The sequence below is a fragment of the Eublepharis macularius genome, chromosome 9, assembly GCF_028583425.1.
Source record: "Eublepharis macularius isolate TG4126 chromosome 9, MPM_Emac_v1.0, whole genome shotgun sequence".
Taxonomy (NCBI): domain Eukaryota; kingdom Metazoa; phylum Chordata; class Lepidosauria; order Squamata; family Eublepharidae; genus Eublepharis; species Eublepharis macularius.
The window spans coordinates 2,691,320-2,703,467 of record NC_072798.1 but is presented as its reverse complement, the minus strand read 5'-3'; the positions used below and the strand labels follow the sequence as shown (position 1 = coordinate 2,703,467).

Genomic DNA, 12,148 nt, shown 5'->3' with positions numbered 1-12,148 from the left:
TCCCGCCCCAAAAAGCGGTTTTCGAGCGGTCGTGTGACCGGAGGTACGCGCGAGAAAGACGGATTGGAAGCAGGAATGTGAACGAAGAGGGGAAAATCGCGGATTGGAGGCAAACGGAAGATATCCGATAAACATGCGGGTAATGGGTGGATGTGGATTCCACCCAGGTCAAATCCACATTACGCATTCTAAGTCGCATGTTCCCCGCATTCCCCACGCAATCCCGAGTGCCGGTCACATTACCTCATTAAACAGACGCATTTCATTCGCATTTCTCCCGAATATGTGGTCACAGGTTTTCAACGGGAGTTTCACGGTGGCCATGAATGGGCCAATGTGCAATTTACATGGTTTTTTTAACCCCCCCCTTCCTGTCTCTCCGGCCGTTCCGAGAGTTCCTATTGGCTGATTCAAATTGCAAGTGCTCCGTAGTCTGCAAAAGACTGTTTTTGACTTCATAGCATTGGAGTTATTGATTATGCTGTTTCTGAATCAAATCTGGTAGTTTGAAAAATCATTTTGGGGTGAATCCATCCTCAGAACGGACTCGCGAAACTTCCTTTTTATCTGTTTTTTATTTTTTTAATTTTATATTACTGTAATATCGAAATTACGAAATATTGAAATAATGACACTCCAAGGAAGTGAAACTTCAGTAAAATTCAGGCACTGAACTGTCCTGCATAGGAAATGCCCACGAAAGCTTCCCACATGCTTCCAAATTTCCAAAATCAAAACGGGAGAGAGCCATCAGTGCTGTCAGTGGGGGAAAGAGAGGCATCATTATCTTCAATGATGTTTCTTTATAAGGCAAGATCGAAATAACGGAAAAGTGCGCTCAAAAATTTTTTTAAAAAATGGGCGGGAAAAAAAGGTCTCGCCCCAAAAAGCGGTTTTCGAGCGGTCGTGTGACCGGAGGTACGCGCGAGAAAGACGGATTGGAAGCAGGAATGTGAACGAAGAGGGAAAAATCGCGGATTGGAGGCAAACGGAAGATATCCGATAAACATGCGGGTAATGGGTGAATGTGGATTCGACCCCAGTTTGCCCTGGGTTCTGCTGGGTTTCTGTGACTGACAATGGTTCTGCTGGGCTTGTAAAACTCTTCCTTACTTCAACTGGTTCTGCTGAGGTTTTCTGGTTTGACAATGGTTCTGTAGTTTGTCTGTGTCTAGTTGTTTTTGCATCGGGGGCTTTTGGCCTCTGCTAAGTTGCTCTTGTTTGTTTCCTTGGCTAAGAGGCTTCAAGCCTTGGAATGGATTCCCCCTCCAATAGAAAATAATTAAGAGTAGCCAGGAGTATCTTGTTCAGGGACCCATAAAATTGGACCTCAGGGTCCAATTCACTTGAAATGGGGAGGGGGTGTCTTTAGTGGACAGGCAACAGTATCTCTAGTGCAATTTTGGTGTTGTTTGCTTGAAAATGGCCCCTACAGTCCCCTGGAAAGGTTCCCCCCTAGGGAATGATGAAGCTAAATACATTCGGATTCCTTCCCCCCACAACCTTCCCCCTCCCTGAATCTCTGGTCATCTTGTCAGAGTTGCAGATATGTCTCTAAGTCAGGATTGCCAGGCCACAGCTGGCCACCCCCAGGAGGAACTGGAGGGAAACCAATACTCTTAACATCAATTCTGTTAAAAACCAGAAGTGATGTCTTTAGCTTCTAGGATTTACAAAAACACGATGGTTTTACCATAGAGTTTTTGTGAAATGCTAGACTATCCTTATGTCACTTCTGTTTTTTGTCAGAAACGATGTCTTTAGTTGCCAGGATTTTACCGGACATGACATCACACCAGTGCATGCATCTTCCTCCTGATTTCCTCCTGCTGGTGCCTCAGTAACAAGGCTGGGTGCTGAGAGGCCTCCTGCTGTTGGGGGCAGCCTGGCCCCTCTACTCTAAGTCTTTGAAACATCATGCTTGGTCAGCAATCAGCAATGTATTCTGGGGTTTTCAATGTGTTTTTTTGGCTGGGGGGGTCAAACAAAGGTAGCCCCATAAAGCATACTTGTGCTGGCAAATAGGTCTGGGATTCCTTCTGATGGACAGGGCATGGTTATGTACAGTGATGGAGCACGCAGTATCAATTCCCGCATTTCAGGAGTTTGGGGGGGTTTCTTCCTGGGATGGTCATCAGAGAGACATACTTGCTCCCCAAATCTATCGGCATTGCTGGCATGTAGCTTTCTGACTATTGTTTGGCTCTTTAGGCACTTGCCCTTGTGGGGGGGGGGTCACCAAAATAAAAAAACGAGTGTCATGGAATGCCTACATGGTGCTAACAGTGCAATTCTTAACAGAGTTACTCCAGTCTAAGCCCATTGATTTCAATAGGCTTAGATTGGAGTAACTCTGTTTAGGATTGCACTGTAAGTCTTGCCAAACCTTGTCCGTTTTGCAACTTGAAAACCTGTTGGTTATATTCAGTCTTTCATTTCTCCTTTTTCTACTGTTTCTCCCTCAGTCAAGTCAGACACTTGCAAAGTCCCCGTTTTCTCCGCACTGATATCCCCCAGATGAGTTCCTGTCCCTAAAATTCCTGTAAGGGACATAATGAATATACCTGGAAAATGTGTCTGGGAACAGGGCACTTTGTTGGCCGTTTAGCGGTTATAGCTGCTGTTTGACACCTGTGTGGAGAGTCTCAACAATGCTGGTTGGGTATCCAGCGTTGTTTTCAACAGTAACTGAGCTAGGGAACCTCTGTCTGAAAATAAAACATAAAGCATTTGAAAAATCCATCTTGTTCAAATATGGAGGCTTTATTTATGGGATAATCTGCAGCCAAAACTGTCCCAGGCTAAGTTGCCACATTGTAGGGTTGAAAGTGAATTTCTTGCTGCAACAACTCAACAGAAGTCGATGTGTAAAAACTGCCATACACAGATGTATGCCGGATTGTCATAGATGGAAAGACTTAGGGCCAAACTAGAAGTGATGAATGACCCTTGAATGGCAAGTGAACAGACTCACGTGTATTCCTCCCTGTTCACTTGCACTCCACTTGATCACGTTGTGATTAGGTGGAGTGCAAGTGGAGCGCAAGTGAACAGGGAGGAATACACGTGACAGCCAAGCTACAAGTGACGCCTGACACAGGTTGGACACTAGTCAGCTTCCCTCAAGTTTTGATGGGAAATGTAGGCGTCCTGGTCTTGCAGCTTGACTCTCCGACTGCTGTCCAATGGACTTTTCAACTGTCACTTGTCCAACATTCCACCAAGCTGCCTACATTTCCCGCCAAAACTTGAGGGAAGCTGACAAGTGTCCAACCTGTGTCAGGCGTAACTTGTAGTTTGGCTCTGAGAGCAAAGCTACAAGTGACGAATGACACTTGAACGGCTAGTGAACGGCTAGTGAACAGACTCTCGTGTATTCCTCTCTGTTCACTTGTACTCCACTTGCACTCCACCTGATCACATCAAGTGGAGTGCAAGTGAACAGGGAGGAATACACGTGAGTCTGTTCACTTGCCGTTCAAGTGTCGTTCGTCACTTGTAGCTTGGCCCTCAGGCTCTTGGAAGAAAGCCATCCTTTGATCAAACGGAGGCCCTGGAGATGTATGGACACAAAAGAAACCTCTGCTTATGACTTCATCTTGCATAGGAAGGCATACTCTTCCGAACAGTCTGCATCTCTCCAGGTCTTGTAATCTAGAAGACAACGGAGAAACAGTATCACAAGATAGTGTCCACACAAACCTTCTGTTCTTTAAAGCATGAGAGCCTCCCTGTTTCAATTTTGAAGGTGGCCAAGATCCGTATATGGTTCCCTGGGAGACAGAGCACCCTCTCGTCCTTCCAGACAAGCAATACTTTATCAGCCCATCTTTGGAGAAGGAATGCGTATTGTCATGGATAAAATTCTAGGAACAGGGAAGTACCCCTAGCCCTTGTGTTGATGTGTTTATATGTTTTTATTGAATTATGTTATATATGTTCGAATGTTTTAATGTTCAAGTGTTTGCCACTTTGGAGAACCTCTTTGGGTGGAAAGGCAGCATAAAAACGTTTTAAATAAAAATAAATAAAATTTCGGTGGCCGTGTGCAAACCTGCTTGGAGCCTAAGGAAAAACGAGCTGTACGTGATATCCTTGGGAGGGTAAGGAATACAAATGGAAGTTCATCTGGTGTTCAGACTTGAGCTACATAAGCCAGTTCCTATTATTTTCCTGGCATTGTTGCAACATAGGGTTGCCAACCTCCAGGTGGTGACTGAAGATCTCCAGGAATTGCAAGAGACTCCAGACCACAGAGGTCGCTTCCCCTGGAGAAGATGGCTGCTTTGGAGGGTGGGCTCTGGCATTATACCCTGCTGAGATCTCTCTCATCCCCAGGTGCCTCCCTCCCCAGGCTCCACCCCTAATTCTCCAGGATGGCAACCCTACAATATCTGAAGTGCTTTATTCACACAGGAGCAATCCAGAATCTACCAGACCCACCCGCGGCCCCCAGTAAGTCTCAGGTTCCAATACACATTTGACAGAATCCAAAATCTCCTTCCATTTTGGGCTGTATTCTAGCACATCTTGTTTGATAAAGGTGTTGTTGTTACACCAGTCTTTTGCAAACGGGGCTTTGTTGGCGTCGGATCTTGATGAGCAAGTTTCAGGTGGCGTGTCTTCACAAAGTCATGGAGCTGATCTGTCTACAACTCTCTAGCATGAGCTGAAGGAGAAGGCAACAACGCCCACCAGCTCAGGAAGCCTGCTGTCATGATAGGGCCGAAACGGGACATACTCTGATGCCCATACAAGCTTCTGGGACAGGCCTTCCCACTGGCCTGAGAACGAAAGAGATGGTGTAGCCTTAGCTTTTACCAGCTGCTTCCTTCCTCTAAAAGCCAAGCTACAAGTGACGCCTGACACAGGTTGGACTCTTGTCAGCTTCCCTCAAGTTTTGTTGGGAAATGTAGGCATTCTGGTCTTACAGCTTGGCTCTCCATTACAGCTGCGAGATCAGGACGCCTACATTTCCCATCAAAACTTGAGGGAAGCTGACAAGTGTCCAACCTGTGTCAGGCGTCACTTGTAGCTTGGCTCTGAGTTGCAGCTGCTTGGTGAGAAGTTGGGTGAGAGGACCGGTTGGTCCCTCCCAGTACTAACAAGGCACAGAAAACCTGTTGCCCCATCAATGTAGGCTGCAGAACGGCAGGTGGGCAGGTGTGGAAAATAGATGTTACCCACTGAGCTGCTAACTGGCAGCCAGTCACCACCCCCACCATCTCACACCAGGTGAAATGGATTGGTCTATCTGTCTGATCTTATCCTGCCTTTCCTCTATGAGGCTAGGAGTGATATATACAGTTTCCTCCTCATTTCATCTTGCCAGGTAGGTAAGGCTGCGAGTATATGACTGGTCCAGGGTCACCGCTGAGCTTCCTGGCAGAGCAGGGATTTGAAACCGAATCTCCTACTCCAGCAGTCTGACCACTGCACCACACTACCCCTCAAAGTCATCATTGACTTATGGCGACCCCTAGCAGAGTTTTCATGGCAAGAGACTAACAGAGGTGGTTTGCTATTGCCTACCTCTGCATAGCAACCCTGGTCTTTGTTGGAGGTCTCCCATCCAATTCCTAACCAAGGCCGACCCTGCGTAGCTTCTGACAAGATCAGGTGCTCCTGGGCTATCCAGGTCAGGGCCTTTATTACAGGAGTCCTCGTGCCTTGATCCACCCCAGAGCTGCAGTTCTTAGGCATAGCTTGTTTAACATTGCTCACCTTCCAGTTCTATCATATAGGCACAGTACTTTGACCCTGTAAAGATACTGGGTACCCCCGAGGTCCAGTGAAGGTCTGTGGTCTTTGAGCCATCATCCCATTTCCACCTTCTGATCTGCAGAGATAGCAAAAGGCACAGGGCTATTATTACTGGGACAGAAAAAGAACCCTAATTGCCCCCTCCTCAAGCAACTGCAGCCTTCCTGTTTTAGCAGCAGAAGGAAGCCCGGTGAGTGGCCCAGATCCATCGAATTTTCAGAGTCAAGCTGGCGGACTCAGCGCACATGAGGAAGCGCCCTTGGTCCCAATGCGCCGTTATATATACAGCAATAGCCTGATGCTAATTTACTGTGGAGGCCCTCCATTTCAGCACCGCCGCTGCATGTTTTACTGCTGAACGGTAAGCGCAGGCACGTGGCCAGAGAGAATTTGTGTGTGTGTCAATTGCACACCACTCAAGAGCAGCAAAGCCATATAGGGCACGGGATTGTCTCTGCATAGCTTGACAAATCCAGGGGCAGGAGCAGTGGCCACAGCCTGGGACTCCACCAGATTGAGGAGATTCTGGGGCCTTGGTGGCTTTTTTAAAACCACAAAAATTGGGAGGAGCCATGCTGGAAAGACGGAAGCATTCCCAGAAGGACTGGGACTGACCAAAAGATTGGACAGGGCTGCCGGGCCAGTAAAATGAATGATTTGGACCCACCTGGCAGGCCTGTTCTGCCTTCTTCCTCTCCCCCCTTCCTGCATCTTCTTCTCACATGTTTTCTTTTGCTACCTCCATTGCTTCCTTCTCCTCCTGAAACCTACAGGGGCAGGAGCTTGGCACTCACTCTCCAGCGGTCCTTAAGCCCAATCCAGACATTTCCTACGCCTTTAAACTGAGTGGTGATGTATCTGGTCACCATGGCCAGCTCTTGGTCACTTAGGATGGATGCAAGATGGCCCCCCTGGCCAATGCTCTGACATTCCTCCTGTGAGAGACAGAGAGCAAACAGTTTTAGTCTAGAGAAAGGGGTATGCGCCTGTGGAAGGATGGGGCGGTGCTAAACTGCAGCTGTAGAAATGCAACTTGGCGTTGCCAGAGGGGTGCTGGAGCGGAGAAGGAAGGAGCTGAGCTTGGCAGCTGGCACCTCCCTCTGACCTAGGGTTGCCCAGGGTTTGGGAAATTCCTGGAGATTTGGTGGGGTGGAGCCTGGAGAGGGTGGAGTTTAAGGAGGAAAGGAACCTCAGCAGGGTATAATGCCATAGAAGGCATCTTGCAATGCAGCCATTTTCTCCCGGGAAGCTGATATCTGTGGCCTGGAGATCAGTTGTAATTCTGGGAGATCTCCAGGCCACACCAGGAGGTTGGCAACCCTACATCCTTTAGTCTCCGCTGTGGAGGAAAGGGGGCTCTGCTCCCTTGGTCCTACTCCTCTGATGGGGGTGCACCCTGCTCTTTTGCTCTGGCCCCCTCTCTCTATTGTTTTATTATTTGGGACATGCAATGTGTTTATAGTTAGCGTTTCACAGCTTACTGCTTCTTTCCAGCTATGGGGAAGGAGCAGCCCCAGCCACCTCCTCCTCGGCCTGCAGCTGTGAGGGTTGGAGTAGGACTCCACATTCTCCACCCCCTGCTGCCTGGGCCAGCTGGCCTTGCAGGCTTTCCCTGCCCCCACCCCTCCATCCGGGACTCCATCCTTGGCCCAGCACTAAAGTACTGGTTCTGTTGGGCCCAGTACAAACTTGTAAAAGAGCCCTCCCCGTACAATTCCATTCCAGACATACAACCTCATGAACCAAGAAGAACGTTTTCATTATGAAATTACTGTTACATATTCTACATTTCTCAAAAACGCCCACCTTTGCTCCTTTTGTTTAATAATAGCATCAAACCCGAGCTAAAGCTGCCAGTCCCCCGGTGGAGGCAGGGGATCCCCCGCTCCTAGCCTCTGCCCCCCGCCACTGTTTCCCTGGCTGGTGGGGGGGGGAAGGCAAGGGGGACAGGTCTGGGTAGCAAGGAACCTCCTGAGCAAGCACGCAAGCACCCGGCAGGTGTAACGACATCATTTCCTGAAGTGACATCACCGTGTCTGGCAGTGGGCATGCTCACATGCTTTGCAGGGGGTCAGTTTTGGCCCCCAGCTGGTTGAACTGACCCCATGCAAAGCATGAGAGCATGCCCACTGCCAGACACGGTGATGTCACTTCCAGGAAGTGACATCATCACGTTGGTGCTGGAAGTGCTCACGCGCTTTGCGCGACCGGAGGGTCCTGGCAACCTCGTACCAGGGGCAGCTGGGCCCCTGATTTAGACCATTTCTTTCCTGCAGGAAGAAACAGCCACTTGCATATACAATCTGAACAACAACTAGGCAGCTTGGTTGTGGCAATGGCTTCTCACCTTTGCCTCTTCCCTGGTCATCTGTTCTGGAAAAAGTCCATAGCAGTTGCTGAAGTAGGACAGCCAGCCTTTGGGGCAGGATGCTGTGCCCGCTGTTGACAGAGGAAAGGGGAGAAATAGTTGTCTTGTGGAGAAAAAGGCTCAGGCAGGGGTGAGGCAAGCCCCTTCCCCTTTTTACCTGCTTGACATTGATGTTGCCACCAGATTTATATCTGGCCTTTGGGACTGCTATTGTGACAACTCCGTTGGTGATTGATTTTGCATTGTCTATGCACAGCAAATAAAGCTTCGGAGCAGGCGAGTTATTGCCTAATTTTGTTTTTTAAGCAGTTCAGATTTTTCTACACATTTGAGGGTCCTCTTGAGTTTGCAGGAATATGTGATATTGCTGCAACTTTTTTACCTGTGTGATTTTTCCCCCCGTGGGGCCATCCACGGCTATTAGATTATAAGGGCAGGCTGTGTGTTGCCTTGGGGGAAATCCCTCAAGCTAGACAAGGACTATGGAGTCTACGAGCTGTGTTCACAAGTTCATGAGATGGAGGAAGTGGATCTAGAATGCCAAGGAGGCTCAAGTCCGGGAAGGTGGGCACAATAGGATCTGCACTGGGCTTGGAGCAAACTATTGTCTCAAATTGTCAGAAATAGCATCATAGAATCATAGGGTTGGAAGGGACCGCCAGGGTCATCTAGTCCAACCACCTGCACTATGCAGGAAATTCACAACTACCCCTCCCCACACACACAGTGACCTCTGCTCTATGCCCAGAAGATGGCAAAACACCGTCAGGCTCCCTAGCCAAACTGGCCTGGGGAAAATTGCTTCATGACTAGAGATGGGCATGAACCGGAAAAAAACCGAACCATGTGGTTCATGGTTCGTCAAATTTCACGAACCACGAACTTTCACAAACCTGCCCCTGGTTCACAAACCAGTTTGTTTGGTTCATGAAAACATCACAACCAGGTCAGAAAACCATCACTTCCGGGTCAGCAGAAGGTCACTTCCGGGTCAGCAGAAGGTCTGCAGAAAGTCCATCCCCTGTTGCCTAGGAAACCAATTGATAGGCACCAGCCTGTCTGCAGTGACGAACCAAAAAATGAACCAAATGAACCAGCCTAAAGTTCGTGGCAGTTCGTCAGAAATGGGATCTGGTGAACCGTGGTTCATGAACCACAAACCGGCCTGGTTCGTGCTTAATTTTGGTTTGTATTTCGGTTCGTGCCCATCTCTATTCCTGACCCCAAGGTGGCGATTGGCGTTACCTTGGGCGTGTAAGAATAGCTTGATTTGTTGACCTCAGTTCACTCATCATTCATCTCTAGTTAGTGATGCTCTACAAAGCAGATCCACTTTGAGGAAATAGTGGTTTAAACTATAATGGAAATGGAAATTACTGTTTGAAGGTGCCATAAAGGCAGCCTGTCCACAGCTGGCTCACATCCAACATGGTTCTGTTTATTCAAAAGGAAATAGCTGGCATTTTCACCTCTCTCTCAGAGTCAAGAAAATAATATAACCCATGAAACTATGCATGGAAGCAATGCAGAGGAAGTATGGAAGTTTCTCCCTCACCACCGAGGGCCAACCCATCCCACGGGGCCTCAGCTTTGTTAGGTGCACAGCATGGACTGACCTGGCAGAAAGTTATGCATGACCAGGAGGCCCCAAAGGAGGATTCGGAAATAGGAGACTGACAACATCTGCCCCTGTGGAGAGAGAACAAAATACGGGAGCAATTGGAAGTGGCACGGATGCTCCCTTTGGTACAAGCTTCCTGTGTTATATCCAGCCGCATTGTGGCAACCGAAGGGGCTGAACATTTGCTTGGCTTTAAACAGGCAAGTATTCATGACAATTTTTCCCAGCGTCCCTGTTTTATATAGAAGTTAAATTGCACGGGAGAACTCAGTGGCAGCTCATGGACCAGACCTCAAGTGGCAGACTGGAAAGAGTCAAAATGATGAGTCTTTTGTTGGAGAAAGTCAGAGTGGAAACAAACAACATGTCATCCAGAAGCCCTTGGAGATGAGAGCTCCCTTCTTCAGACACCTTCTTCAGTCTGAAGACGGGAGCTCCAACTCCCCAAAACTGATTTTCCTGGAAATCTGGTTGGTGCCGCTGGACTCAAACCCTGCTGTTCTACTGTAGCCCCTCTGTTCAGAAACTGCCTGAGGCCAATCATGATGGGGCAGGAAGGCCAAATGCTGAGCCAGGGTGGGTGGGTAGGGGCAGCAAACATGCACCGTACTCTGGCTTGTGAAAATTGTCCACTCATGTGCATTACATCTGACAGGGAGTGTCCAAATTGGATGGAAACTCAAAATGTTAAAGAGTCTGGTAGCACCTGTAAGACTAACCAACTTTATTGTAGCATGAGCTTTCGAGAACCACAGCTGTCTTCATCAGATGCATCATCAGCTTTCGAGAGCCACAGCTCTGTTCGTCAGATGGCTGTGATTCTCGAAAGCTGACGATGCATCTGACAAAGAGAGCTGTGGTTCTCGAAAGTTCTTGCTACAATAAACTTGGTTAGTCTTACAGGTGCTACTGGACTCTTTACTATTTTACAACTACAGACGAACACGGCGAACTCCTCTGAACCCAAAATGTGTTTCCCACTTTAAAAAACTGATCACAAGGACCGATGTTATAAACATGGGCTGAGGTTCGATCTTGTTTTTATCTTGCCCATCCTCCCAGGCACTCATGGCAGCAAACCTGTCGTGCACACCCTGGTTTTTATCTCCCAACAATCCTGTAAGGGAAGTTAGACTGGCAGAGAGAGTGACCGTCCCAAGGTCACCCAATGAGCTGCACAGTTCAGTAGGGATTCAAATCCGGGTCTCCCTTGCCCCAGTCTGATAGTCTAACCACTAGAGCGCACTGACTTGTGTGAATGAACAAGAAGAATTTGTTTTGAAATAAAACAGATGTGTGTGTGCACGCGTGCATGTGTAGGGTGTGTGTGCTCACCTATGATAGATCGCATGCTACTATAGCTTAGTGGTTAAGTGGTTGGGTTGTGTATCAGCACTCTGCTGATTCGAATTCCACTCCTGCCATGAGCTCTGCAGGCGGCCTTGGGGCAAGCCACTCTTCTCACCCCAGCTCCCCTGCTGGATTGTGGGGATGATAATAATAACACTGACTTTGTTCACCATCCTGAGTGGGCAATAATCAGTCTAGAAGAGTAGCAAGTGCCGTTATTATAAGAGCTGCTGTAGCATAGTGCTTAAGTGGTTGGACTGTGAATCAGCACTCTGCTGGTTCGAATCCCACTTCTGCCATGAGCTCAGAAGGGGCCCTTGGGTAAGTAGCTGGGCGGTGAATCAGCACTCTGCTGGTTTGATTCCCTCTACTGCTATGAGCTTGGAAGGTGGCCTAGGGCAAGCCGTTTCTCTTAGCCCCAACTGCCCAGCTATATTGTGAAGATAATAATAACACTGACTTTGTTCACTGTTCTAAGTAGGGCACTAATCTGCCTAGAAAGGAGGTATATAAGCAAACAGTTATTATTATATATATTGACCTTTGTGTTTTCCCCTTTGCAGGCTTGAGGTTCACTGGCTTAGAATTTAAAATACTTTGGATAATAAATACATTCTCTGAGAAATTCCATAACTTGATGAGAAATATTAATTCCAGCGCTCTCCCACCCTGACCACCACGTGAACTCTACAGGTGGAACCAGCTGTTACTGAATGCTCACCGAGGGGTGGATGGAGAACCATAGAATCCTAGGGTTGGAAGGGATCTCTAGGGTCATCTAGTCCAACCCCCTGCACAATGCAGGAAATTCACAACCACCTTCCCCCCCACGCACACCCAGTGACCCTGGCAAGGAAAGTTAGCAGTGGAAATTGCCCTTACCCCTGTCGTTGTCCCTGTTTCAGACACCTCCTCTGTCTCTTTCTGTGGCTTGTGTGAAGAAAGGGCTACTTTGGTTCCTTGAGTCTTCAGGCTACACGGAGCAATTGAGAGTGGGTGTGTATGATGCATGAGGCATGAGACAAAGGTATACACAGAATGGTTTC

At 48.2% G+C, this 12,148-nt stretch overlaps 1 protein-coding gene across 1 annotated transcript; it reads right to left on the bottom strand.

The window, feature by feature from the left end:
- Positions 1-3,586: 3,586 nt before the first annotated feature.
- On the bottom strand, positions 3,587-11,275 carry LOC129335768 (C-type lectin LmsL-like). The gene is made up of 6 exons (XM_054988559.1): positions 11,264-11,275; positions 9,748-9,820; positions 8,111-8,202; positions 6,558-6,698; positions 5,725-5,839; positions 3,587-3,654 (listed from the first exon to the last, which is right to left on the bottom strand). Exons 1-6 carry the CDS (start codon positions 11,273-11,275, stop codon positions 3,587-3,589), a joined length of 501 nt encoding a protein of 166 aa, XP_054844534.1.
- Between the last annotated feature and the right edge of the window lie 873 nt (positions 11,276-12,148).